Source organism: Ascaphus truei, chromosome 6 (assembly GCF_040206685.1).
Source record: "Ascaphus truei isolate aAscTru1 chromosome 6, aAscTru1.hap1, whole genome shotgun sequence".
Lineage (NCBI taxonomy): Eukaryota > Metazoa > Chordata > Amphibia > Anura > Ascaphidae > Ascaphus > Ascaphus truei.
The window spans coordinates 140,511,842-140,536,210 of record NC_134488.1 but is presented as its reverse complement, the minus strand read 5'-3'; the positions used below and the strand labels follow the sequence as shown (position 1 = coordinate 140,536,210).

Genomic DNA, 24,369 nt, shown 5'->3' with positions numbered 1-24,369 from the left:
GGGCGTGCCAGCGAGCGGGGATTGCTGGGGGATGAGTTTCCGGGCGTGCCAGCGAGCGGGGATTGCTGGGGGATGAGTTTCCGGGCGTGCCAGCAAGCGGGGAATGCTGGGGAATGAGTTTCCGGGCGTGCCAGCGAGCGGGGAATGCTGGGGAATGAGTTTCCGGGCGTGCCAGCGAGCGGGGATTGCTGGGGGATGAGTTTCCGGGCGTGCCAGCGAGCGGGAATTGCTGGGGAATGAGTTTCCGGGCATGCCAGCGAGCGGGGATTGCTGGGGGATGAGTTTCCGGGCGTGCCAGCGAGCGGGGATTGCTGGGGGATGAGTTTCCGGGCGTGCCAGCGAGCGGGGTTTGCTGGGGGATGAGTTTCCGGGCGTGCCAGCGAGCGGGGATTGCTGGGGGATGAGTTTCCGGGCGTGCTAGCGTGCGGGGATTGCTGGGGATGAGTTTCCGGGCGTGCCAGCGAGCGGGGATTGCTGGGGGATGAGTTTCCGGGCGTGCCAGCGAGCGGGGATTGCTGGGGGGATGAGTTTCCGGGTGTGCCAGCGAGCGGGGTTTGCTGGGGGATGAGTTTCCAGGCGTGCCAGCGAGCGGGGATTGCTGGGGGATGAGTTTCCGGGCGTGCCAGCGAGCGGCGATTGCTGAGGGATGAGTTTCTGGGCGTGCCAGCGAGCGGGGATTGCTGGGGGATGAGTTTCCGGGCGTGCCAGCGAGCGGGGATTGCTGGGGATGAGTTTCCGGGCGTGCCAGCGAGCGGGGATTGCTGGGGGATTAGTTTCCGGGCGTGCCAGCGAGCGGGGATTGCTGGGGGATGAGTTTCCGGGCGTGCCAGCGAGCGGGGAATTCTGGGGGATGAGTTTCCGGGTGTGCCAACGAGCGGGGATTGCTGGGGGATGAGTTTCCGGGCGTGCCAGCATGCGGGGATTGCTGGGGGATGAGTTTTCGGGCGAGCCAGCGAGCGGGGATTGCTGGGGGATGAGTTTCCAGGCGTGCCAGCGAGCGGGGATTGCTGGGGGATGAGTTTCCGGGCGTGCCAGCGAGCGGGGAATGCTGGGGGATGAGTTTCCGGGCGTGCCATCGAGCAGGGATTGCTGGGGGATGAGTTTCCGGGCGTGCCAGCATGCGGGTATTGCTGGGGGATGAGTTTTCGGGCGTGCCAGCGAGCGGGGATTGCTGGGGGGTGAGTTTCCGGGCGTGCCAGCGAGCAGGGATTGCTGGAGGATGAGTTTCCGGGCGTGCCAGTGAGCAGGGATTGCTGGGGGATGAGTTTCCAGGCCTGCCAGCGAGCGGGCATTGCTGGGGGATGAGTTTTCGGGCGTTCCAGCGAGCGGGAATTGCTGGGGGATGAGTTTCTGGGCGTGCCAGCGAGCGGGGATTGCTGGGGGATGAGTTTCTGGGCCTGCCAGCGAGCGGGGATTGCTGGGGGATGAGTTTCCGGGCGTGCCAGCGAGCGGGGAATGCTGGGGAATGAGTTTTCGGGCGTGCCAGCGAGCGGGGATTGCTGGGGGATGAGTTTCTGGGCGTGCCAGCGAGCAGGGATTGCTGGGGGATGAGTTTCCGGGCGTGCCAGCGAGCAGGGATTGCTGGGGGATGAGTTTCCGGGCGTGTCAGCGAGCGGGAATTGCTGGGGGATGAGTTTCCGGGCGTGCCAGCGAGCAGGGATTGCTGGGGGATGAGTTTCCGGGCGTGCCAGCGAGCAGGGATTGCTGGAGGATGAGTTTCCGGGCGTGCCAGTGAGCAGGGATTGCTGGGGGATGAGTTTCCGGGCGTGACAGCATGCGGGTATTGCTGGGGGATGAGTTTTCGGGCGTGCCAGCGAGCGGGGATTGCTGGGGGATGAGTTTCCGGGCGTGCCAGCGAGCAGGGATTGCTGGGGGATGAGTTTCCGGGCGTGCCAGCGAGCAGGGATTGCTGGGGGATAAGTTTCCGGGCGTGTCAGCGAGCGGGAATTGCTGGGGGATGAGTTTCCGGGCGTGCCAGCGAGCAGGGATTGCTGGGGGATGAGTTTCCGGGCGTGCCAGCGAGCAGGGATTGCTGGAGGATGAGTTTCCGGGCGTGCCAGTGAGCAGGGATTGCTGGGGGATGAGTTTCCGGGCCTGCCAGCGAGCGGGCATTGCTGGGGGATGAGTTTTCGGGCGTTCCAGCGAGCGGGAATTGCTGGGGGATGAGTTTCTGGGCGTGCCAGCGAGCGGGGATTGCTGGGGGATGAGTTTCCGGGCCTGCCAGCGTGCGGGGATTGCTGGGGGATGAGTTTCCGGGCCTGCCAGCGAGCGGGGATTGCTGGGGGATGAGGTTCCGGGCCTGCCAGCGAGCTGGGATTGCTGGGGGATGAGTTTCCGGGCGTGCCAGCGAGCGGGGATTGCTGGGGGATGAGTTTCCGGGCGTGCCAGCGAGCGGGGATTGCTGGGGGATGAGTTTCCGGGCGTGCCAGCGAGCGGGGAATGCTGGGGAATGAGTTTCCGGGCGTGCCAGCGAGCGGGGAATGCTGGGGAATGAGTTTCCGGGCGTGCCAGCGAGCGGGGATTGCTGGGGGATGAGTTTCCGGGCGTGCCAGCGAGCGGGGAATGCTGGGGAATGAGTTTCCGGGCGTGCCAGCGAGCGGGGATTGCTGGGGATGAGTTTCCGGGCGTGCCAGCGAGCGGGGATTGCTGGGGGATGAGTTTCCGGGCGTGCCAGCGAGCGGGGAATGCTGGGGAATGAGTTTCCGGGCGTGCCAGCGAGCAGGGATTGCTGGGGGATGAGTTTCCGGGCGTGCCAGCGAGCAGGGATTGCTGGAGGATGAGTTTCCGGGCGTGCCAGTGAGCAGGGATTGCTGGGGGATGAGTTTCCGGGCGTGACAGCATGCGGGTATTGCTGGGGGATGAGTTTTCGGGCGTGCCAGCGAGCGGGGATTGCTGGGGGATGAGTTTCCGGGCGTGCCAGCGAGCAGGGATTGCTGGGGGATGAGTTTCCGGGCGTGCCAGTGAGCAGGGATTGCTGGGGGATAAGTTTCCGGGCGTGTCAGCGAGCGGGAATTGCTGGGGGATGAGTTTCCGGGCGTGCCAGCGAGCAGGGATTGCTGGGGGATGAGTTTCTGGGCGTGCCAGCGAGCAGGGATTGCTGGGGGATGAGTTTCCGGTCGTGCCAGCGAGCAGGGATTGCTGGAGGATGAGTTTCCGGGCGTGCCAGTGAGCAGGGATTGCTGGGGGATGAGTTTCCGGGCCTGCCAGCGAGCGGGCATTGCTGGGGGATGAGTTTTCGGGCGTTCCAGCGAGCGGGAATTGCTGGGGGATGAGTTTCTGGGCGTGCCAGCGAGCGGGGATTGCTGGGGGATGAGTTTCCGGGCCTGCCAGCGAGCGGGGATTGCTGGGGGATGAGTTTCCGGGCCTGCCAGCGAGCGGGGAATGCTGGGGGATGAGGTTCCGGGCGTGCCAGCGAGCGGGGATTGCTGGGGATGAGTTTCCGGGCGTGCCAGCGAGCGGGGATTGCTGGGGATGAGTTTCCGGGCGTGCCAGCGAGTGGGGATTGCTGGGGGATGAGTTTCCGGGCGTGCCAGCGAGCGGGGAATGCTGGTTAATGAGTTTCCGGGCGTGCCAGCGAGGGGGGAATGCTGGGGAATGAGTTTCCGGGCGTGCCAGCGAGCGGGGATTGCTGGGGGATGAGTTTCCGGGCGTGCCAGCAAGCGGGGAATGCTGGGGAATGAGTTTCCGGGCGTGCCAGCGAGCGGGGAATGCTGGGGAATGAGTTTCCGGGCGTGCCAGTGAGCAGGGATTGCTGGGGGATGAGTTTCCGGGCGTGCCAGCATGCGGGGATTGCTGGGGGATGAGTTTTCGGGCATACCAGCGAGCGGGGATTGCTGGGGGATGAGTTTCCAGGCGTGCCAGCGAGCGGGGATTGCTGGGGGATGAGTTTCCGGGCGTGCCAGCGAGCAGGGATTGCTGGGGGATGAGTTTCCGGGCGTGCCAGCGAGCGGGGATTGCTGGGAAATGAGTTTCCGGGCGTGCTAGCGTGCGGGGATTGCTGGGGATGAGTTTCCGGGCGTGCCAGCGAGCGGGGATTGCTGGGGGATGAGTTTCCGGGCGTGCCAGCGAGCGGGGATTGCTGGGGGATGAGTTTCCTGGCGTGCCAGCGAGCGGGGATTGCTGGGGGATGAGTTTCCGGGCGTGCCAGCGAGCGGGGTTTGCTGGGGGATGAGTTTCCAGGCGTGCCAGCGAGCGGGGATTGCTGGGGGATGAGTTTCCGGGCATGCCAGCGAGCGGGGATTGCTGGGGGATGAGTTTCCGGCCGTGCCAGCGAGCAGGGATTGCTGGGGGATGAGTTTCCGGGCCTGCCAGCGAGCGGGCATTGCTGGGGGATGAGTTTCCGGGCGTTCCAGCGAGCGGGAATTGCTGGGGGATGAGTTTCCGGGCGTGCCAGCGAGCAGGGATTGCTGGGGGATGAGTTTCCGGGCGTGCCAGCGAGCGGCGATTGCTGGGGGATGAGTTTCTGGGCGTGCCAGCGAGCGGGGATTGCTGGGGGATGAGTTTCCGGGCGTTCCAGCGAGCGGGAATTGCTGGGGGATGAGTTTCCGGGCGTGCCAGTGAGCGGGATTGCTGGGGGATGAGTTTCCGGGCGTGCCAGCGAGCGGGGATTGCTGGGGGATGAGTTTCCGGGCGTGCCAGCGAGCGGGGATTGCTGGGGGATGAGTTTCCGGGCATGCCAGCGAGCGGGGAATGCTGGGAAATGAGTTTCCGGGCGTGCCAGCGAGCGGGGAATGCTGGGGAATGAGTTTCCGGGCGTGCCAGCGAGCGGGGATTGCTGGGGGATGAGTTTCCGGGCGTGCCAGCGAGCGGGGAATGCTGGGGAATGAGTTTCCGGGCGTGCCAGCGAGCGGGGATTGCTGGGGATGAGTTTCCGGGCGTGCCAGCGAGCGGGGATTGCTGGGGGATGAGTTTCCGGGCGTGCCAGCGAGCGGGGAATGCTGGGGGATGAGTTTCCGGGCGTGCCAGCGAGCAGGGATTGCTGGGGGATGAGTTTCCGGGCGTGCCAGCGAGCAGGGATTGCTGGAGGATGAGTTTCCGGGCGTGCCAGTGAGCAGGGATTGCTGGGGGATGAGTTTCCGGGCGTGACAGCATGCGGGTATTGCTGGGGGATGAGTTTTCGGGCGTGCCAGCGAGCGGGGATTGCTGGGGGATGAGTTTCCGGGCGTGCCAGCGAGCAGGGATTGCTGGGGGATGAGTTTCCGGGCGTGCCAGCGAGCAGGGATTGCTGGGGGATAAGTTTCCGGGCGTGTCAGCGAGCGGGAATTGCTGGGGGATGAGTTTCCGGGCGTGCCAGCGAGCAGGGATTGCTGGGGGATGAGTTTCTGGGCGTGCCAGCGAGCAGGGATTGCTGGGGGATGAGTTTCCGGTCGTGCCAGCGAGCAGGGATTGCTGGAGGATGAGTTTCCGGGCGTGCCAGTGAGCAGGGATTGCTGGGGGATGAGTTTCCGGGCCTGCCAGCGAGCGGGCATTGCTGGGGGATGAGTTTTCGGGCGTTCCAGCGAGCGGGAATTGCTGGGGGATGAGTTTCTGGGCGTGCCAGCGAGCGGGGATTGCTGGGGGATGAGTTTCCGGGCCTGCCAGCGAGCGGGGATTGCTGGGGGATGAGTTTCCGGGCCTGCCAGCGAGCGGGGAATGCTGGGGGATGAGGTTCCGGGCGTGCCAGCGAGCGGGGATTGCTGGGGATGAGTTTCCGGGCGTGCCAGCGAGCGGGGATTGCTGGGGATGAGTTTCCGGGCGTGCCAGCGAGTGGGGATTGCTGGGGGATGAGTTTCCGGGCGTGCCAGCGAGCGGGGAATGCTGGTTAATGAGTTTCCGGGCGTGCCAGCGAGGGGGGAATGCTGGGGAATGAGTTTCCGGGCGTGCCAGCGAGCGGGGATTGCTGGGGGATGAGTTTCCGGGCGTGCCAGCAAGCGGGGAATGCTGGGGAATGAGTTTCCGGGCGTGCCAGCGAGCGGGGAATGCTGGGGAATGAGTTTCCGGGCGTGCCAGTGAGCAGGGATTGCTGGGGGATGAGTTTCCGGGCGTGCCAGCATGCGGGGATTGCTGGGGGATGAGTTTTCGGGCATACCAGCGAGCGGGGATTGCTGGGGGATGAGTTTCCAGGCGTGCCAGCGAGCGGGGATTGCTGGGGGATGAGTTTCCGGGCGTGCCAGCGAGCAGGGATTGCTGGGGGATGAGTTTCCGGGCGTGCCAGCGAGCGGGGATTGCTGGGGAATGAGTTTCCGGGCGTGCTAGCGTGCGGGGATTGCTGGGGATGAGTTTCCGGGCGTGCCAGCGAGCGGGGATTGCTGGGGGATGAGTTTCCGGGCGTGCCAGCGAGCGGGGATTGCTGGGGGATGAGTTTCCTGGCGTGCCAGCGAGCGGGGATTGCTGGGGGATGAGTTTCCGGGCGTGCCAGCGAGCGGGGTTTGCTGGGGGATGAGTTTCCAGGCGTGCCAGCGAGCGGGGATTGCTGGGGGATGAGTTTCCGGGCATGCCAGCGAGCGGGGATTGCTGGGGGATGAGTTTCCGGGCTTGCCAGCGAGCAGGGATTGCTGGGGGATGAGTTTCCGGGCCTGCCAGCGAGCGGGCATTGCTGGGGGATGAGTTTCCGGGCGTTCCAGCGAGCGGGAATTGCTGGGGGATGAGTTTCCGGGCGTGCCAGCGAGCAGGGATTGCTGGGGGATGAGTTTCCGGGCGTGCCAGCGAGCGGCGATTGCTGGGGGATGAGTTTCTGGGCGTGCCAGCGAGCGGGGATTGCTGGGGGATGAGTTTCCGGGCGTTCCAGTGAGCGGGAATTGCTGGGGGATGAGTTTCCGGGCGTGCCAGTGAGCGGGATTGCTGGGGGATGAGTTTCCGGGCGTGCCAGCGAGCGGGGATTGCTGGGGGATGAGTTTCCGGGCGTGCCAGCGAGCGGGGTTTGCTGGGGGATGAGTTTCCGGGTGTGCCAGCGAGCGGGGATTGCTGGGGGATGAGTTTCCGGGCGTGCCAGCGAGCGGGGATTGCTGGGGATGAGTTTCCGGGCGTGCTAGCGAGTGGGGATTGCTGGGGGATTAGTTTCCGGGCGTGCCAGCGAGCGGGGATTGCTGGGGGATGAGTTTCCGGGCGTGCCAGCGAGCGGGGAATGCTGGGGGATGAGTTTCCGGGCGTGCCATCGAGCGGGGATTGCTGGGGGATGAGTTTCCGGGCGTGCCAGCATGCGGGGATTGCTGGGGGATGAGTTTTCGGGCGTGCCAGCGAGCGGGGATTGCTGGGGGATGAGTTTCCAGGCGTGCCAGCGAGCGGGGATTGCTGGGGGATGAGTTTTCGGGCGTGCCAGTGAGCGGGAATTGCTGGGGGATGAGTTTCCGGGCGTGCCAGTGAGCGGGATTGCTGGGGGATGAGTTTCCGGGCGTGCCAGCGAGCGGGGATTGCTGGGGGATGAGTTTCCGGGCGTGCCAGCGAGCGGGGTTTGCTGGGGGATGAGTTTCCGGGTGTGCCAGCGAGCGGGGATTGCTGGGGGATGAGTTTCCGGGCGTGCCAGTGAGCGGGATTGCTGGGGGATGAGTTTCCGGGCGTGCCAGCGAGCGGGGATTGCTGGGGGATGAGTTTCCGGGCGTGCCAGCGAGCGGGGTTTGCTGGGGGATGAGTTTCCGGGTGTGCCAGCGAGCGGGGATTGCTGGGGGATGAGTTTCCGGGCGTGCCAGCGAGCGGGGATTGCTGGGGATGAGTTTCCGGGCGTGCTAGCGAGTGGGGATTGCTGGGGGATTAGTTTCCGGGCGTGCCAGCGAGCGGGGATTGCTGGGGGATGAGTTTCCGGGCGTGCCAGCGAGCGGGGAATGCTGGGGGATGAGTTTCCGGGCGTGCCATCGAGCGGGGATTGCTGGGGGATGAGTTTCCGGGCGTGCCAGCATGCGGGGATTGCTGGGGGATGAGTTTTCGGGCGTGCCAGCGAGCGGGGATTGCTGGGGGATGAGTTTCCAGGCGTGCCAGCGAGCGGGGATTGCTGGGGGATGAGTTTTCGGGCGTGCCAGCGAGCGGGGATTGCTGGGGGATGAGTTTCCAGGCGTGCCAGCGAGCGGGGATTGCTGGGGGATGAGTTTCCGGGCGTGCCAGCGAGCAGGGTTTGCTGGGGGATGAGTTTCCAGGCGTGCCAGCGAGCGGGGATTGCTGGGGGATGAGTTTCCGGGCGTGCCATCGAGCTTGGATTGCTGGGGGATGAGTCTCCGGGCGTGCCAGCGAGCAGGGATTGCTGGGGGATGAGTTTCCGGGCGTGCCAGCATGCGGGTATTGCTGGGGGATGAGTTTTCGGGCGTGCCAGCGAGTGGGGATTGCTGGGGGATGAGTTTCCGGGCGTGCCAGCGAGCAGGGATTGCTGGGGGATGAGTTTCCGGGCGTGCCAGCGAGCAGGGATTGCTGGGGGATGAGTTTCCGGGCGTGTCAGCGAGCGGGAATTGCTGGGGGATGAGTTTCCGGGCGTGCCAGCGAGCAGGGATTGCTGGGGGATGAGTTTCCGGGCGTGCCAGCGAGCAGGGATTGCTGGAGGATGAGTTTCCGGGCCTGCCAGTGAGCAGGGATTGCTGGGGGATGAGTTTCCGGGCCTGCCAGCGAGCGGGCATTGCTGGGGGATGAGTTTTCGGGCGTGCCAGCGAGCGGGGATTGCTGGGGGATGAGTTTCTGGGCGTGCCAGCGAGCGGGGATTGCTGGGGGATGAGTTTCTGGGCGTGCCAGCGAGCGGGGATTGCTGGGGGATGAGTTTCTGGGCGTGCCAGCGAGCGGGGATTGCTGGGGGATGAGTTTCCGGGCGTGCCAGCTAGCGGGGATTGCTGGGGGATGAGTTTCCGGGCGTGCCAGCGAGCGGGAATTGCTGGGGTATGAGTTTCTGGGCGTGCCAGCGAGCGGGAATTGCTGGGGTATGAGTTTCTGGGCGTGCCAGCGAGCGGGAATTGCTGGGGGATGGGTTTCCGGGCGTGCCAGCGAGCGGGAATTGCTGGGGGATGAGTTTCCGGGCGTGCCAGCGAGCGGGAATTGCTGGGGGATGAGTTTCCGGGCGTGCCAGCGAGCGGGAATTGCTGGGGGATGAGTTTCAAGTTTTTTTTACGGAGGAACTGGTGACAGAATGTGTTTAGGAGGATGGGGTCCAGAGTTGTTGGTTCCCCTAAAAATGCCTGACTCTCGGATACATGTAGTCCCATTGTCCCGGCAATACCTCCCTTTGAAAACGCAAGCGTGACTCATCACTTGGGTACCTGCTTCAGCACAGCCCAGAAAGGAGAATGAGGCACAGGGATATACATGTATTCCTGTAGCTGAGGGAATCCCTGGGTTAAGGGGGGTACCCCAGCTAGTGCCAAGGTGTCCCACAACCAGAATAGGGTTTGTGGGTGCCCTGACCGTATATGAGGTTGAGGGGGGACTCTGAGTCCAGTCTGACTCCAAGGGAAAGTGTGTGGGGAATAAGGCAGGTAAGCCCTCCCCTTCCGGTTCCCGCCATCGGACGCGGTAACGGGGGATACACCGGTCGGAGGAGCGCCATCGGACGATCAGGCTGAAGCTGGGCTGTTACACAAACTGTATCGTAAGTGTTTTTTCCTGTCTGCTGTTTTATGCACTTAATAAATTTATTTTCACCCACTCACCGGTTTTGGCCCTTTCTTTCTTTGAATCGGGCACCCGGGAGAGAAGTCACTTACATACCACCTCCATAAGGAGGAGTAGGTAGTCACCCCTACACCAGAAACTTTGTTTTTTTTTTTTTTTTTCCCCATATTTTTTTATTAGGCATTTAGATAATACAGTTTATCAGACATTTTAACATCGCCTAACATTTTTCCAGGTAACGTTTTTTTTTTTTTTTGGGGGGGGGGGGGGGGGGAACAGGGTGGCAACCTCAGTTGTCGGGAGGGAAAAAAGGGGGAGAGGTGGTGTCTTCCGAGAGTGAAGACCTAGGGGGGAGGGGTGTGGGGAAGTGGGTGGGAGAGAGAGAGGGGGGGGAGTAGGGTGAGAGGGGCAGCCCATTTGACTGGTAGGTAGAACTCTGAGTGGGGTCGTCACTGAGTCCCATATGGGGGGGGGGAGAGTAGGCCTCTATCTTGTTGGGTTTGGGTGGCGGTCTCTGGAGAGGAGGAACCAAGGTTCCCAGATAGCTTCGTAAGCGGGGATTTTATGCCTCACGGTGGCGGCAAGCCTTTCCATGATCATTACCTCGCTAATTCGCTTTTTAATCGTGTTCAGTGCCGGGACTGCTGTTTTCCTCCAGGAGGCCGCAATACAGCATCTCGCCGCGGTAAGAATGAAGGATATTAATTTCCTGGTGGGCCGAACAATATTCGGCATGGGTGCGGCCAACAGGAAGGTCAGTGGTTCAATAGGAACTTCTAGGTCGGTGACCTCTTTTATCAGAATTTGGACCTTGGTCCAGTATTTCACAATTTCTGGACAGGTCCACCAGATGTGGACCATGTCCCCTCTATTACCACAGCCTCTCCAACATTGGTCTGAAGCCAGAGGGTAGATCTGGTTTAATCGTGGTAAGATACCAGCCTAACATGATCTTATAAATGTTCTCCTTAATTGTAGTGCATAGGGAAGTTTCTGAGGCTGCCTGCCAGATTTCCTCCCAAGTCTCTCTTTCTATATTAATGTTCAGGTCAGCTGCCCATCTGAGCATGTAATCATGCTGTGTGGGAGTCGTTGTGTGCATAAGCACGTTATATATATCTGAGATTAGACCCTTCTGGTAGGTCTTGGCCTGACACAGGTTTTCAAACGTAGTGAGAGTGGGGTATTCTGGAAGAGGGCAGGTAGTTCGCACAAAGTTTCTAATTTGGAGGTATTTGAAAGTGTCCAATTCTTTGAGTTTAAATTTGGTCCTCAGTTCTTGGTAGCTCAGGAGCTTCCCCAGGCTCAGTAGATCGACAATCGCCTCTATACCCCGTGTGTTAAAGTGGGCGAACAGTTTAGATCCACATCCCGGAGGGAATTTGGGGTTATTAACGAGTGGGGTGAGTTGGGAATTATTAGAGGAGAGGTTATATTTATATTTACATCTGGACCAGATGTCCCACGTAAATCGTGAGGTCTGTAATTCAAGATTGTGGAAACTTTGTTTTTTTAACCAGCACCGCATACCACCTCCAGTAGAAGGAGGAGGAAGCCACTGCTTCTGGCAACACTCAAATACAACGAATACTGCCAAATCAGCATCACTATCTTTGCCAGACAGCAGGCTGTATAGTTTGCAGATGGGAAAAAGCAGTCACTGGCAGCCACACAGGATCAGCAAATAAAGATTAGTAAAGAGAGCTAGTTCCCATACAAAGGTTTAATGGATACTACAAAAAGATTACAACAACATTGTGGGGTGCTGAGCCCCCCCACCAACGCGTTTCGAGCGCTAGCTCTTTATCAAGGTGACTTTACAGTACTCACCCTGCCGTTTTTGTAGTCCCCAGAAGCGCGCCAAAATTCACTGCCAAACACTTCCTGAAACTCTCAGGAGAGACGTCTTAATTAAATATTAATATTTAATATTTGCAGCATTGTGATTGCAAAAAATATAGCATTTAAGGTAAGATATAAAGTAATATATGTCAATCGAAAACGCTTCCAAATGCAACAATATTGTACTCTTTCATAAATAAACGGTTTGGAATCTGAAATATACAATAAATATAGTGTATAGTCAAAATCAATCCATGACTTAGAATATATACACTTTACAATCTGGATCCATCCGCTTTATAGGTATGTCTTCTGAAAAAGTTTAATATAAATGTACACATGTATGTCTCTTCTAACTATTTTTCCTTATATTTCTGTCATAGCACTGGGTTTGTTAGTGTTTTTTACTATCAGAAGACATGCCTGGTACTCGCGTCGATTTTTAATGTTAAAATGTTTGTTTAATAAAGTTTTCAATAATTGAAGTTTTTTTCTGTATTCCCTTGGTCGCGCGCTGACATCATCACGCCGACGTCTCTCCTGAGAGTTTCAGGAAGTGTTTGGCAGTGAATTTTGGCGCGCTTCTGGGGACTACAAAAACGGCAGGGTGAGTACTGTAAAGTCACCTTGATAAAGAGCTAGCGCTCGAAACGCGTTGGTGGGGGGGCTCAGCACCCCACAATGTTGTTGTAATCTTTTTGTAGTATCCATTAAACTTTTGTATGGGAACTAGCTCTCTTTACTAATCTTTATTTGCTGATCCTGTGTGGCTGCCAGTGCCTGCTTTTTCCCATCTGCAAACTTTCAGGACCATAGAAAAAACGGATGCACACCCCCCTCAAGTGGATGAAGATACATCTACAGGGATGAGAAGGAGGACAAGCTGACTCTGAGTGAGTAATTATTTCAATCTACCATCTCACTATTTGGACATTATCTGGTTAATCTCCATTCCGACATTTATATGCTGGTTCACATGTATGTGAGGTCCCTTACTGCAGTGATTGTGAGGACCCTAGTCCGCTAGTCGGTTTATTATTGGAGCTATATCAGCAGCTTTCACCTATTCTACTTGGGCTTATTCAGCCATTCAACCACAGGGGGGTTGCACCACAGGATTCTCCTATCAAGATATATTTTTTGTCTCAAAAGGCTTTTTTTTGTAGCACCACACATTTGCTATTTTAGCAGGCTGTATAGTACTGCATAAGCAGCATCACCATCCCTGTTTGGCAGCAGGCTGCGCAAGAGCGCGCTAATCACCCGCCCCCACAGTCCTAACATTTTCATTTTACATCCCTCACCCCACCATCAACCACAGAATTCCATTTTAGAAAAGTATATGAAGTAGTTTTTATTTAGGCTTTTTCATCCAAGCCTTAAATTCAGGCTTTTAACCAAGTCTTTTAAAAGATTTTTTATTTTTTATTCGAGCATTTTTTTATTATTCATTTTAGACAACCACATTGTATTATTGGTTAATGTTTAGTCTGGCTTAACACTAATAACGTGTCCCTCATTTTCTCTTTTCATCCTGTGAGCTAAAAACCCGTGCGCTGACCAATCCACCGATTCTACAGAAATAAAACTACAACATGTTTCCTTTTCTGTCCCCTGTACCCAGAGACTCAGAAGTGTATGAAATATAAACTTTAATAATGTAATGTTTTTTTTACCTTCGGAACTGAAGTCCAAACAGGCTGCCGGAGCAAACCCACAGGCGCCGGTAAGATTGCTGGACATCGGAGTTTAAAGTAGCCAGAGGATGCCCAGAGGTGTGAGCAGCATTTGGTCAGCAGGGAAAGGCGGAGTACCAGGTCCGGAAATCAATGGCCGTATTCCGGGATGCCAGACCTGGCGGAGCCTGCCCAGCGGGTGACATTGAGATAGCCAGGGAGAGAGGTGGCATGGAGAGGGGAGGCAGGGAGAGAGGTGGCAGGGAGAGGGGAGGCAGGGAGAGGGGAGGCAGGGAGAGGGGAGGCAGGGAGAGGGGAGGCAGGGAGAGGGAAGGCATTGAGATAGCCAGGGAGAGGGGAGGCAGGGAGAGGGGAGGCAGGGAGAGGGGAGGCAGGGAGAGGGGAGGCAGGGAGAGGGGAGGCAGGGAGAGGGGAGGCAGGGAGAGGGGAGGCAGGGAGAGGGGAGGCAGGGAGAGGGAGGCAGGGAGAGGGGAGGCAGGGAGAGGGGAGGCAGGGAGAGGGAGGCAGGGAGACGGGAGGCAGGGAGAGGGGAGGCAGGGAGATAGCCAGGGAGAGGGGAGGCAGGGAGAGGGGAGGCAGGGAGAGGGGAGGCAGGGAGAGGGGAGGCAGGGAGAGAGGAGGCAGGGAGAGGGGAGGCAGGGAGAGGGGAGGCATTGAGATAGCCAGGGAGAGTGAGTGAAACTTTAAATACTATATGAATCTGTGAGCCGATCAGTTTCGTAGTCTCTGGTAGTAATAGCGCGGGCGGGCTTTCCAAAGTTGCTTCTGTGCGAATAGCAGAGGAACCGGATTCGAATTCAAGCCTGAAAAGCCTGCCCGCCAGAGACTAAGTCCCGACATTTGCGCCCAAGTTCTCGGATGAAAAATTAGCGGGGGCGTTGGAACTTTATGGCGATTTAGTTCCAGGAGATTCTGGGCTAAGTCCCGGTCACGGCAAAATTCTCCCTGCACCTAGGAAAGTCTAGTTTTCAACCCCAGTCCCAAATTAAGTGTGTCTTTTTGTCTATATTTTGTGTATCACTGTGTGTAAGCGAATTTATGTCGAATAAATTTCAACTTATTTCATCACCTTGTTTTTCTCAATGAATGATCCCGGTAAAAAGATGTAAATAACCCGGTCTCCTGTGAAAACACACACACACACACACACACACACACACACACACACACACACACACACACACACACACACACACGATATTGCTTTGCACATTATAAATATAATATATTCTTCTGTAAATTATACATACATATAATATATCCTTCAGTCCCTCCCTCTCACTCCACCTCTCTGTCCCTCCCACTGATAGAGGGAGGAGTTAATGGAGTGGTATAAATGGGAGAGCTCTCTATACTGCTTCTCATATCATCGTCTGAGCCTCCACCCAACATGCTGCATCTCTTCTATCTCTTCCTTGTGTATACAGGAGCCGGAGCAGGTAACACAATATCTTATTATATATACTTTATATAATGCCGCACCCTAACCCTGCATTACAACTCCCTCTGCTATTCCTGTACTGTCTCTTACAGCCGTCACTGCCCCCCCAATCTTGCACACACAGCCATCACTGCCCCCCCAATCCTGCACACGCAGCTGTCACTGCCCCCCCAATCCTGCACACTCAGCTGTCACTGCCCCCCAATCCTGCACACACATCCGTCACTGCCCCCCCAATACTGCACACACAGCTGTCACTGCCCTCCCAATCCTGCACACACAGCTGTCACTGCCCTCCCAATCCTGCACACACAGCTATCACTGCTCCCCAATCCTGCACACATAGCTATCACTGCCCCCCAATCCTGCACACATAGCTATCACTGCCCCTCCAATCCTGCACACACAGCTATCACTGCTCCCCAATCCTGCACACACAGCTATCACTGCTCCCCAATCCTGCACACATAGCTATCACTGCCCCTCCAATCCTGCACACACAGCTATCACTGCCCTCCCAATCCTGCACACACAGCTATCACTGCCCCCCAATCCTGCACACATAGCTATCACTGCCCCCCAATCCTGCACACATAGCTATCACTGCCCCTCCAATCCTGCACACACAGCTATCACTGCCCCCCCCAATCCTGCACACACAGCTATCACTGCCCCGGCCAATCCTGCACACACAGCTATCACTGATCCCCAATCCTGCACACATAGCTATCACTGCCCCCCCAATCCTGCACACACCCGTCACTGCCCCCCCAATACTGCACACGCAGCTGTCACTGCCCTCCCAATCCTGTACACACAGCTGTCACTGCCCCCCCAATCATGCACACACAGCTGTCACTGCCCCCCCAATCCTGCACACACAGCTGTCACTGCCCCCCAATCCTGCACACACAGCCATCACTGCCCCCCCCAATCCTGCACACGCAGCCATCACTGCCCCCCCAATCCTGCACACACAGCTATCACTGCCCCCCAATCCTGCACACGCAGCTATCACATCCCCGCCAAATCCTGCACACACAGCTATCACTACCCCCGCCAAATCCTGCACACGCAGCCTTCACTGCCCCCCCAATCCTGCACACACAGCCTTCACTGCCCCCCAAATCCTAGACACGCAGCCTTCACTGCCCCCCAAATCCTGCACACGCAGCCTTCACTGCCCCCCAATCCTGCACACGCAGCCTTCACTGCCCCCCCAATCCTGCACACGCAGCCTTCACTGCCCCCCCCCCAATACTGCACATGCAGCCTTCACTGCCCCCCCCCCCAATCCTGCACACGCAGCCGTCACTTCCCCCCAATCCTGCACACACAGCTATCACTGCACCCCAATCCTGCACACGCAGCCGTCACTTCCCCCCAATCCTGCACACACAGCTGTCACTGCACCCCAATCCTGCACACACAGCCGTCACTGCCCCCCCAATCCTGCACACACAGCTGTCACTGCCCCCCCAATCCTGCACACACAGCTGTCACTGCCCCCCCAATCCTGCACACACAGCTGTCACTGCCCCCCTAATCCTGCACACAGCTATCACTTCCCCCCAAATCCTGCACATGCAGCTGTGACTGCCCCCCAATCCTGCACACAGATATCACTGCCCCCCCAATCCTGCACACACAGCTATCACTGCCCCCCCAATCCTGCACACACAGCCTTCACTGCCCCCCAATCCTGCACACACAGCTGTCACTGCCCCCCAATCCTGCACACACAGCTATCACTGCCCCCTCCCCAATCCTGCACACACAGCTATCACTGCCCCCCCAATCCTGCACACACAGCCTTCACTGCCCCCCAATCCTGCACACACAGCTATCACTGCCCCCTCCCCAATCCTGCACACATAGCTATCACTGCCCCGGCCAATCCTGCACACACAGCTATCACTGCCCCCTCCCCAATCCTGCACACACAGCTGTCACTGCCCCCCCAATCCTGCACACACAGCTATCACTGCCCCACAATCCTGCACACACAGCTGTCACTGCCCCCCCAATCCTGCACACACAGCTGTCACTGCCCCCCCAATCCTGCACACACAGCTATCACTGCCCCACAATCCTGCGTACGCAGACGTCACACACAGCTACCCCTCCCCCTCCCCCTCAAAAACACAGAAACTAACTCCTGCCTCCCCCCCCCCACACACACACCCTGTTGCTCCCCTCGCTCTCCCCAAACACACACTGATCCAACCTCCGCACATACTACTCTTTAAATGCTGCAGCAAGCTGCTGGCTCCTCCCTCACCCTGCACTCACCTGTCTGTTCCCAGCACTGCAGTGCACACAGCCCTCACTGCTCCCCAATCCTGCACATGCTCTCACCCTGCACTCACCTGTCTGTTCCCAGCACTGCAGTGCACACAGCCCTCACTGCTCCCCAATCCTGCACACACAGCCCTCACTGCTCCCCAATCCTGCACATGCTCTCACCCTGCACTCACCTGTCTGTTCCCAGCACTGCAGTGCACACAGCCCTCACTGCTCCCCAATCCTGCACACACAGCCCTCACTGCTCCCCAATCCTGCACATGCTCACACCCTGCACTCACCTGTCTGTTCCCAGCACTGCAGTGCACACAGGTCCCCGGGAAGCTGAAGCAGGTGGATGCCGGTAACGGGGCAGTTTATGGCGTCTCGGACGATGGGAACATTTACAGGTGGAGCAGTAATACCTGGGTGCAGGTCCCGGGACAGCTGATCCATGTGAGTGTGGGACCGGCTGGAGTGTGGGGAGTGAACAAAGACAACACAATCTTCAAACTGCTGGACGGGAACTGGAAAACTATCGCAGGTAAAGGGAATAAGGAATGAGGTGCAGGACGGGGTGCAGGGTGTATAAGGAATGAGGTGCAGGACAGGGTGCAGGGTGTATAAGGAATGAGGTGCAGGACAGGGTGCAGGGTGTAGGGTGTGTAGCCCTGGCTGGTTTTGGGCTATAAGTCTGCCCTCCTCCTGGCAGTAATCCCTAGTAGGGTGGGTTGGCCAGGAGTAATCATTGGTTTTCTCCCCACCTTGCAGCTCAGTGAGTCAGAGAAGGTAGTGCAATCAGGCCTGCTGTCCAATCAGGGACAGGGGGCTGGTTCTTACTGGAACTGACTTCCTCTATTTAGGAGTTGTGTCTCTACCGTGATAGAGGTGTAGTCTATCCAACCTAGTGTAGCAGGGCTCTGCTTACTGGGGGCATTCCCTACGGGGACAGGTGGAAGACTATGCCCCTTACCCTACCAGGGGATAAGGGAAGAGAAAGGACTGCGCCTGGTGGCTGGTGCCGGGAGTGTAGGTCCAGGGACATCCTATAGGTGAAGACCTGATTGATAAGAATTGATTCAGTGTAAGCTGTGCACTGTTCTTGATTGAGAGAGAAAGAGCCAGAATAAAGATCATCTGTTTCCACGCTCTTCTGGCCTGAGACTGAAATCTATCAGGGAGAAGAAGAGGTAGTTCTCCTGCAGAGATTTCTCCCCACATCCCTGGGGGCTGCAAGAGATGGAGGCGCTGTCAACGTGAGTACGATTTGGGCAAGACCCCAGAAGCCTGTCCTGACCTTCCCCATAACACCAGGCGGGAGACACAGGGCCCCCTGTTACCAGCAGGTCTGCACCACACTACCATGAGAAACCAGAGCAGGTTTTCTCAGGATAGACCCTACGTGAGATTGGGTGGGGGAAACAGGGTTACAGGTGTATAAGGAATAAGACAGGGCAGGGTACAGGGTTTATAAGGAATAAGACAGGACGGGGTGCAGGGTGTATAAGGAATAAGACAGGACGGGGTGCGGGGTGTATAAGGAATAAGACAGGACGGGGTGCAGGGTGTATAAGGAATAAGACAGGACGGGGCGCAGGGTGTATAAGGAATAAGACAGGACGGGGTGCAGGGTGTATAAGGAATAAGACAGGACGGGGTGCAGGGTGTATAAGGAATAAGACAGGACAGGGTGCAGGGTGCATAAGGAATAAGACAGGACGGGGTGCGGGGTGTATAAGGAATAAGACAGGACGGGGTGCAGGGTGTAAATAAGACAGGACGGGGGCAGGGTGTATAAGGAATAAGACAGGACGGGGTGCAGGGTGTATAAGGAATAAGACAGGACGGGGTGCAGGGTGTATAAGGAATAAGACAGGACGGGGTGCAGGGTGTATAAGGAATAAGACAGGACGGGGTGCAGGGTGTATAAGGAATAAGACAGGACGGGGTGCAGGGTGTATAAGGAATAAGACAGGACGGGGTGCAGGGTGTATAAGGAATAAGACAGGACGGGGTGCAGGGTGTATAAGGAATAAGACAGGACGGGGTGCAGGGTGTATAAGGAATAAGACAGGACGGGGTGCAGGGTGTATAAGGAATAAGACAGGACGGGGTGCAGGGTGTATAAGGAATAAGACAGGACGGGGTGCAGGGTGTATAAGGAATAAGACAGGACGGGGCGCAGGGTGTATAAGGAATAAGACAGGACGGGGCGCAGGGTGTATAAGGAATAAGACAGGACGGGGTGCAGGGTGTATGAGGAATAAGACAGGACGGGTGCAGGGTGTATAAGGAATAAGACAGGACGGGTGCAGGGTGTATGAGGAATGACAGGACAGGTGCAGGCTGTATAAGGAATAAGACAGGACGGGGTACAGGGCGTATAAGGAATAAGACAGGACGGGGTGCAGGGTATATAAGGAATAAGACAGGACGGGGTGCGGGGTGTATAAGGAATAAGACAGGACGGGGCGCAGGGTGTATAAGGAATAAGACAGGACGGGTGCAGGGTGTAAAAGGAATAAGACAGGACAGGTGCAGGGTGTATAAGGAATAAGACAGGACGGGGTGCAGGGTGTATAAGGAATAAGACAGGACGGGTGCAGGGTGTATAAGGAATAAGACAGGACGGGTGCAGGGTGTATGAGGAATGACAGGACAGGTGCAGGCTGTATAAGGAATAAGACAGGACGGGGTACAGGGCGTATAAGGAATAAGACAGGACGGGGTGCAGCGTGTATATGGAATAAAACAGGACAGGTGCAGGGTGTATAAGGAATAAGACAGGACGGGGTACAGGGCGTATAAGGAATAAGACAGGACGGGGTGCAGCGTGTATATGGAATAAGACAGGACGGGGTGCAGGGTGTATATTAAATACACTACACTGCGCATGCGTGCGCACAAGCTAAGATGGCGGCGCCCTTTGAGGGAGCCGCCGGTGCCCCTGGAGACGCGCTCACCACTCCTCTACCGCCCTGCATCTCCAATGCGCGCGCACACGCGCCCGCACCTCACCCGCCACTGGCCGCCGTTACCCAACCGCCGTGGAGGTGAGTACCGGGAAGGGGGTACCGACATGCAGAGGGGGGACCCGGCTACACAGGATATAGGGATAGGTAAAATTAAGTAACTTTACCAGGATAGGAGAGATTACTGCTCAAGGTGGCGGCTGGTACTAAAAGGAAGCATGCTGGTCTGGGCTGATGGGAAAGTAACTGGGGCATACCACTTGGCAAGGGGAGGGGGAGCAGTCCATCCTGGTAAAAGGCTGGGGGGTTGCCAAGGCAACTGGCTAAAGCCAACAGCTAGGCTGAGGAGTGCAGGCAGCCTGAAGACAGAGAAACACACACATTCCTGTTCCAGGACAAACATAAACCATGCACCTATCACGAGGCTGCCAAGTCTCTCCCTCTCTCTCTGGGGAAACCAATCTCTCCTGTGGCAGCTTCTTTCCTGCCTTTCACCCCTATTCATTCAGGTCTGGCTGATTAGCTCCACCTGCATCTAGCCACCTGCATCTAGCTTCTCCAGGGGAGGTTAACTGCGTGCATGCTGGAACATACGCTCTGCAAGCTCTTTCCAATCTGCGCAGACAGTGACTCCGTCACACCTCCCACTTACTGCTTCCCCAACACCAACTCCCTCACACATTACCTGCTCTCACAGCTCTACCTCTGCACACTCCCGCTTACTGCTTCCCCAACACCAACTCCCTCACACATTACCTGCTCTCACAGCTCTACCTCTGCACACTCCCGCTTACTGCTTCCCCAACACCAACTCCCTCACACATTACCTGCTCTCACAGCTCTACCTCTGCACACTCCCGCTTACTGCTTCCCCAACACCAACTCCCTCACACATTACCTGCTCTCACAGCTCTACCTCTGCACACTCCCGCTTACTGCTTCCCCAACACCAACTCCCTCCCACATTACCTGCTCTCACAGCTCTACCTCCGCACACTCCCACTTACTGCTTCCCCAACACCAACTCCCTCACACATTACCTGCTCTCACAGCTCTACCTCTGCACACTCCCGCTTACTGCTTCCCCAACACCAACTCCCTCACACATTACCTGCTCTCACAGCTCTACCTCCGCACACTCCCACTTACTGCTTCCCCAACACCAACTCCCTCACACATTACCTGCTCTCACAGCTCTACCTCTGCACACTCCTGCTTACTGCTTCCCCAACACCAACTCCCTCACACATTACCTGCTCTCACAGCTCTACCTCTGCACACTCCCGCTTACTGCTTCCCCAACGCCAACTTCCTCACATATTACCTGCTCTCACAGCTCTTCCTCTGCACAATCCCACTTACTGCTTCCCCAACACCAACTCCCTCACACATTACCTGCTCTCACAGCTCTACCTCCGCACACTCCCACTTACTGCTTCCCCAACACCAACTCCCTCACACATTACCTGCTCTCACAGCTCTACCTCCCCACACTCCCACTTACTGCTTCCCCAACTCCCTCACACATTACCTGCTCTCACAGCTCTACCTCCGCACACTCCCACTTACTGCTTCCCCAACCCCCTCACACATTACCTGCTCACAGCTCTACCTCCGCACACTCCCACTTACTGCTTCCCCAACACCAACTCCCTCACACATTACCTGCTCTCACAGCTCTACCTCCGCACACTCCCACTTACTGCTTCCCCAACACCAACTCCCTCACACATTACCTGCTCTCACAGCTCTACCTCCGCACACTCCCACTTACTGCTTCCCCAACACCAACTCCCTCACACATTACCTGCTCTCACAGCTCTACCTCCGCACACTCCCACTTACTGCTTCCCAACACCAACTCCCTCACACATTACCTGCTCTCACACCTCTACCTGCGCACACTCCCACTTACTGCTTCCCCAACGACCTCATAACGACCTTCAAACAATGGTAACACATTTTATGAAGGTTTGTATTACTTATTAGCACAGAAAGTGCCAAACATTAAAAATTCAAATATGATCTTAGCACCTAAGCACTGAGTCCCTGTCATGTGGGGCTTTTAATCTCATTTTGGTACCTGCAGCACGGCAAGGTAAGGTGATTTATTTCATATGGAGTTTGCCACTGGGATTTAAACCATGTGTACCCACTTCAAAGGCCAGTTCTAACCCGCAGGCTGGTCCATCAGTCCCCAATAAAGGTAATATTTGGAAGATATTATTTGTTTTACAGCCACCCCATCTCTCTGCCCTGTAGGTAGTCTGAAGCAGGTGGACGCTGGAGGTGATAAGTTCTTGGCTGGCGTGAACCGTCTGGATTCTATTTACTGCCTGAACGAAGAGCCAACTCTTTCCACGGATCCTGCTCCCACCTTTACCTTGTTAGAGGGGGGTCTGAAATATTACAGCTGTGGTCCTCGCGGCTGCTGGGGAGTGAGCAGCATCAACGAGATCTTTTACCGCTACGATGTGAAACCCAACGCCTGCCAGGGCAGCAAGTGGCAGCAGATCGAGGGCAGTCTGGTCATGGTGGAGGTTGGCACAAACGGATCAGTGTACGGTGTGAACGCAGAGGGCAAAGTGTACAAGAGGTAACGGTTTGGGGGCAATAGTATACGAGTCTTTACTGCTCTGCTCCACGAACTCGCTATGCACCGGATCGCCTCCTGTCCCATCTCACCACCTCATTGTGTCTCTACTGCTCTGTCCCACCTCTAATCTCTCTCATACTGTCCTCTTCCTCTGGGACTCTCCTCCGTGTGACAAGACCCCTCTCTCCCCATCTTCAAACCGCCGGAAAAGTCACCTTTTACACGGAAGGATTTCCATCGGGTTGTTAAATGACAACCCTGCATATAACACAGGGGGTGGGTGGGGGTACAACCTTGCCGTCTGAGCAGAAATGTAGACCCCGTCTGCTCTGGCATCTAACTCACTGCCAGATAGTCTGGACCCCCCACTCCTTGCTCACAATTAGTGCCCATGTGGGGGAGGAGTGAGAGTGAAGGGGGGTGAGAGGGAGAGTGCGGGGGTAAATAAAGGAAGCAGAGTGGGAGTGAAAGATAGAGGGGAGGAAGAGTGAAAGATAGAAGGGATGGGAGATGGGAGAATGAGGGGGGAGATGTGTGAGGGAGAGGAGAGGCGGGGAGGGAGAGAGAGGGAGAATTAAAGAGAAGGGGAGAGTGAGTGAAAGTAAGGGGGCTCCTGTGGACAGGATGAAATAACAGCAGGTGAAGTACCAGCCCTTGGGGCTCTGCAGGGGATGGGAGAAAGGGGATGTCCAATCAGGGGAAGTGAGATCCCTAAACCACAGGGGGGTGTACGTGAGGAGGACCGACAGAACTTCTGTATGAACACTGGGGGACCAGCTGAGCCGCAGGCTGTGTCAGCGTGTGCTATCCTCCGACAACAAGTGACAGCAACGCATGTGACCCGACGCGCACGTTTCGCATGTTGGGACACGTCTCCATTTTGTCACCCATTTTCTCCTCTCTTGCATGTGATTATTTTGTATTCACAGCACCGGTCTCCCCTGGTGTTTCCCTGTGTATATAATCCTCCTGCCTTTATTCCTGTGTGGTCATTACATATTATGCCAGTCACTGGGTTCTGTGACTTCTGCACTGTCCAAATGACCCATCTAACCACCACCCAATCTTTCTCCTTCCAGAGAGGGCATCTGTGCGGATAAGCTCACTGGGAGCTCGTGGACTCCCGTAGATCTCTGCAGCCGCTATAAGCATGTCAGCGTTGATGCTGGGACCCTGTGGCTTCTCACCGAGAAAGGGGACATCTTTAAGTGTGAAATCTGAGTAGAAGGACAAGCACTTCTGTGTCTAATCCCTCCCCCCGCTCCGACTGTCTCCCTGATGGAACCACAGGAAAGCTATGGCTATAATAAATAATAAAAGGTTAAAAACACCCTCATATGTGCGTGTTAATGGTGAAAGCAGCAATCTCTCTCCTCACCCAGAACATATGTAATACTGTACATCATCTGTAGGGACACATTGCCATTATCCTGTGTGCTGGTATATAGGGGCACATGATAAGAGTACCATTATCCCGTGTGCTGGTGTATAGGGACACATGGTAAGAGTACCATTATCCTGTGTGCTGGTGTATAGGGACACATGGTAAGAGCACCATTATCCTGTGTGCTGGTGTATAGGGACACATGGTAAGAGTACCATTATCCCGTGTGCTGGTGTATAGGGACACATGGTAAGAGTACCATTATCCAGTGTGCTGGTGTATAGGGACACATGGTAAGAGTACAGTTATCCCGTGTGCTGGTGTATAGGGACACATGGTAAGAGTACTATTATCCCGTGTGCTGGTGTATAGGGACACATGGTAAGAGTACCATTATCCCGTGTGCTGGTGTATAGGGACACATGGTAAGAGTACTATTATCCCGTGTGCTGGTGTGTAGGGACACATGGTAAGAGTACCATTATCCCGTGTGCTGGTGTATAGGGACACATGGTAAGAGTACCATTATCCTGTGTGCTGGTATATAGGGACACATGGTAAGAGTACCGTTATCCCGTGTGCTGGTGTATAGGGAC

The 24,369-nt window shown here is 56.7% G+C and overlaps 1 protein-coding gene across 1 annotated transcript; it reads left to right on the top strand.

The window, feature by feature from the left end:
• Nucleotides 1–14,390: 14,390 nt before the first annotated feature.
• Nucleotides 14,391–23,719, top strand: LOC142497996 (fish-egg lectin-like). Its single transcript, XM_075606506.1, has 4 exons — nt 14,391–14,536; nt 17,138–17,365; nt 22,056–22,389; nt 23,469–23,719. The coding sequence occupies exons 1-4, from the start codon at nt 14,434–14,436 to the stop codon at nt 23,608–23,610; spliced, it is 807 nt and encodes a 268-aa protein (XP_075462621.1). The 5' UTR covers nt 14,391–14,433; the 3' UTR covers nt 23,611–23,719.
• The last annotated feature ends 650 nt before the right edge of the window (nt 23,720–24,369 follow it).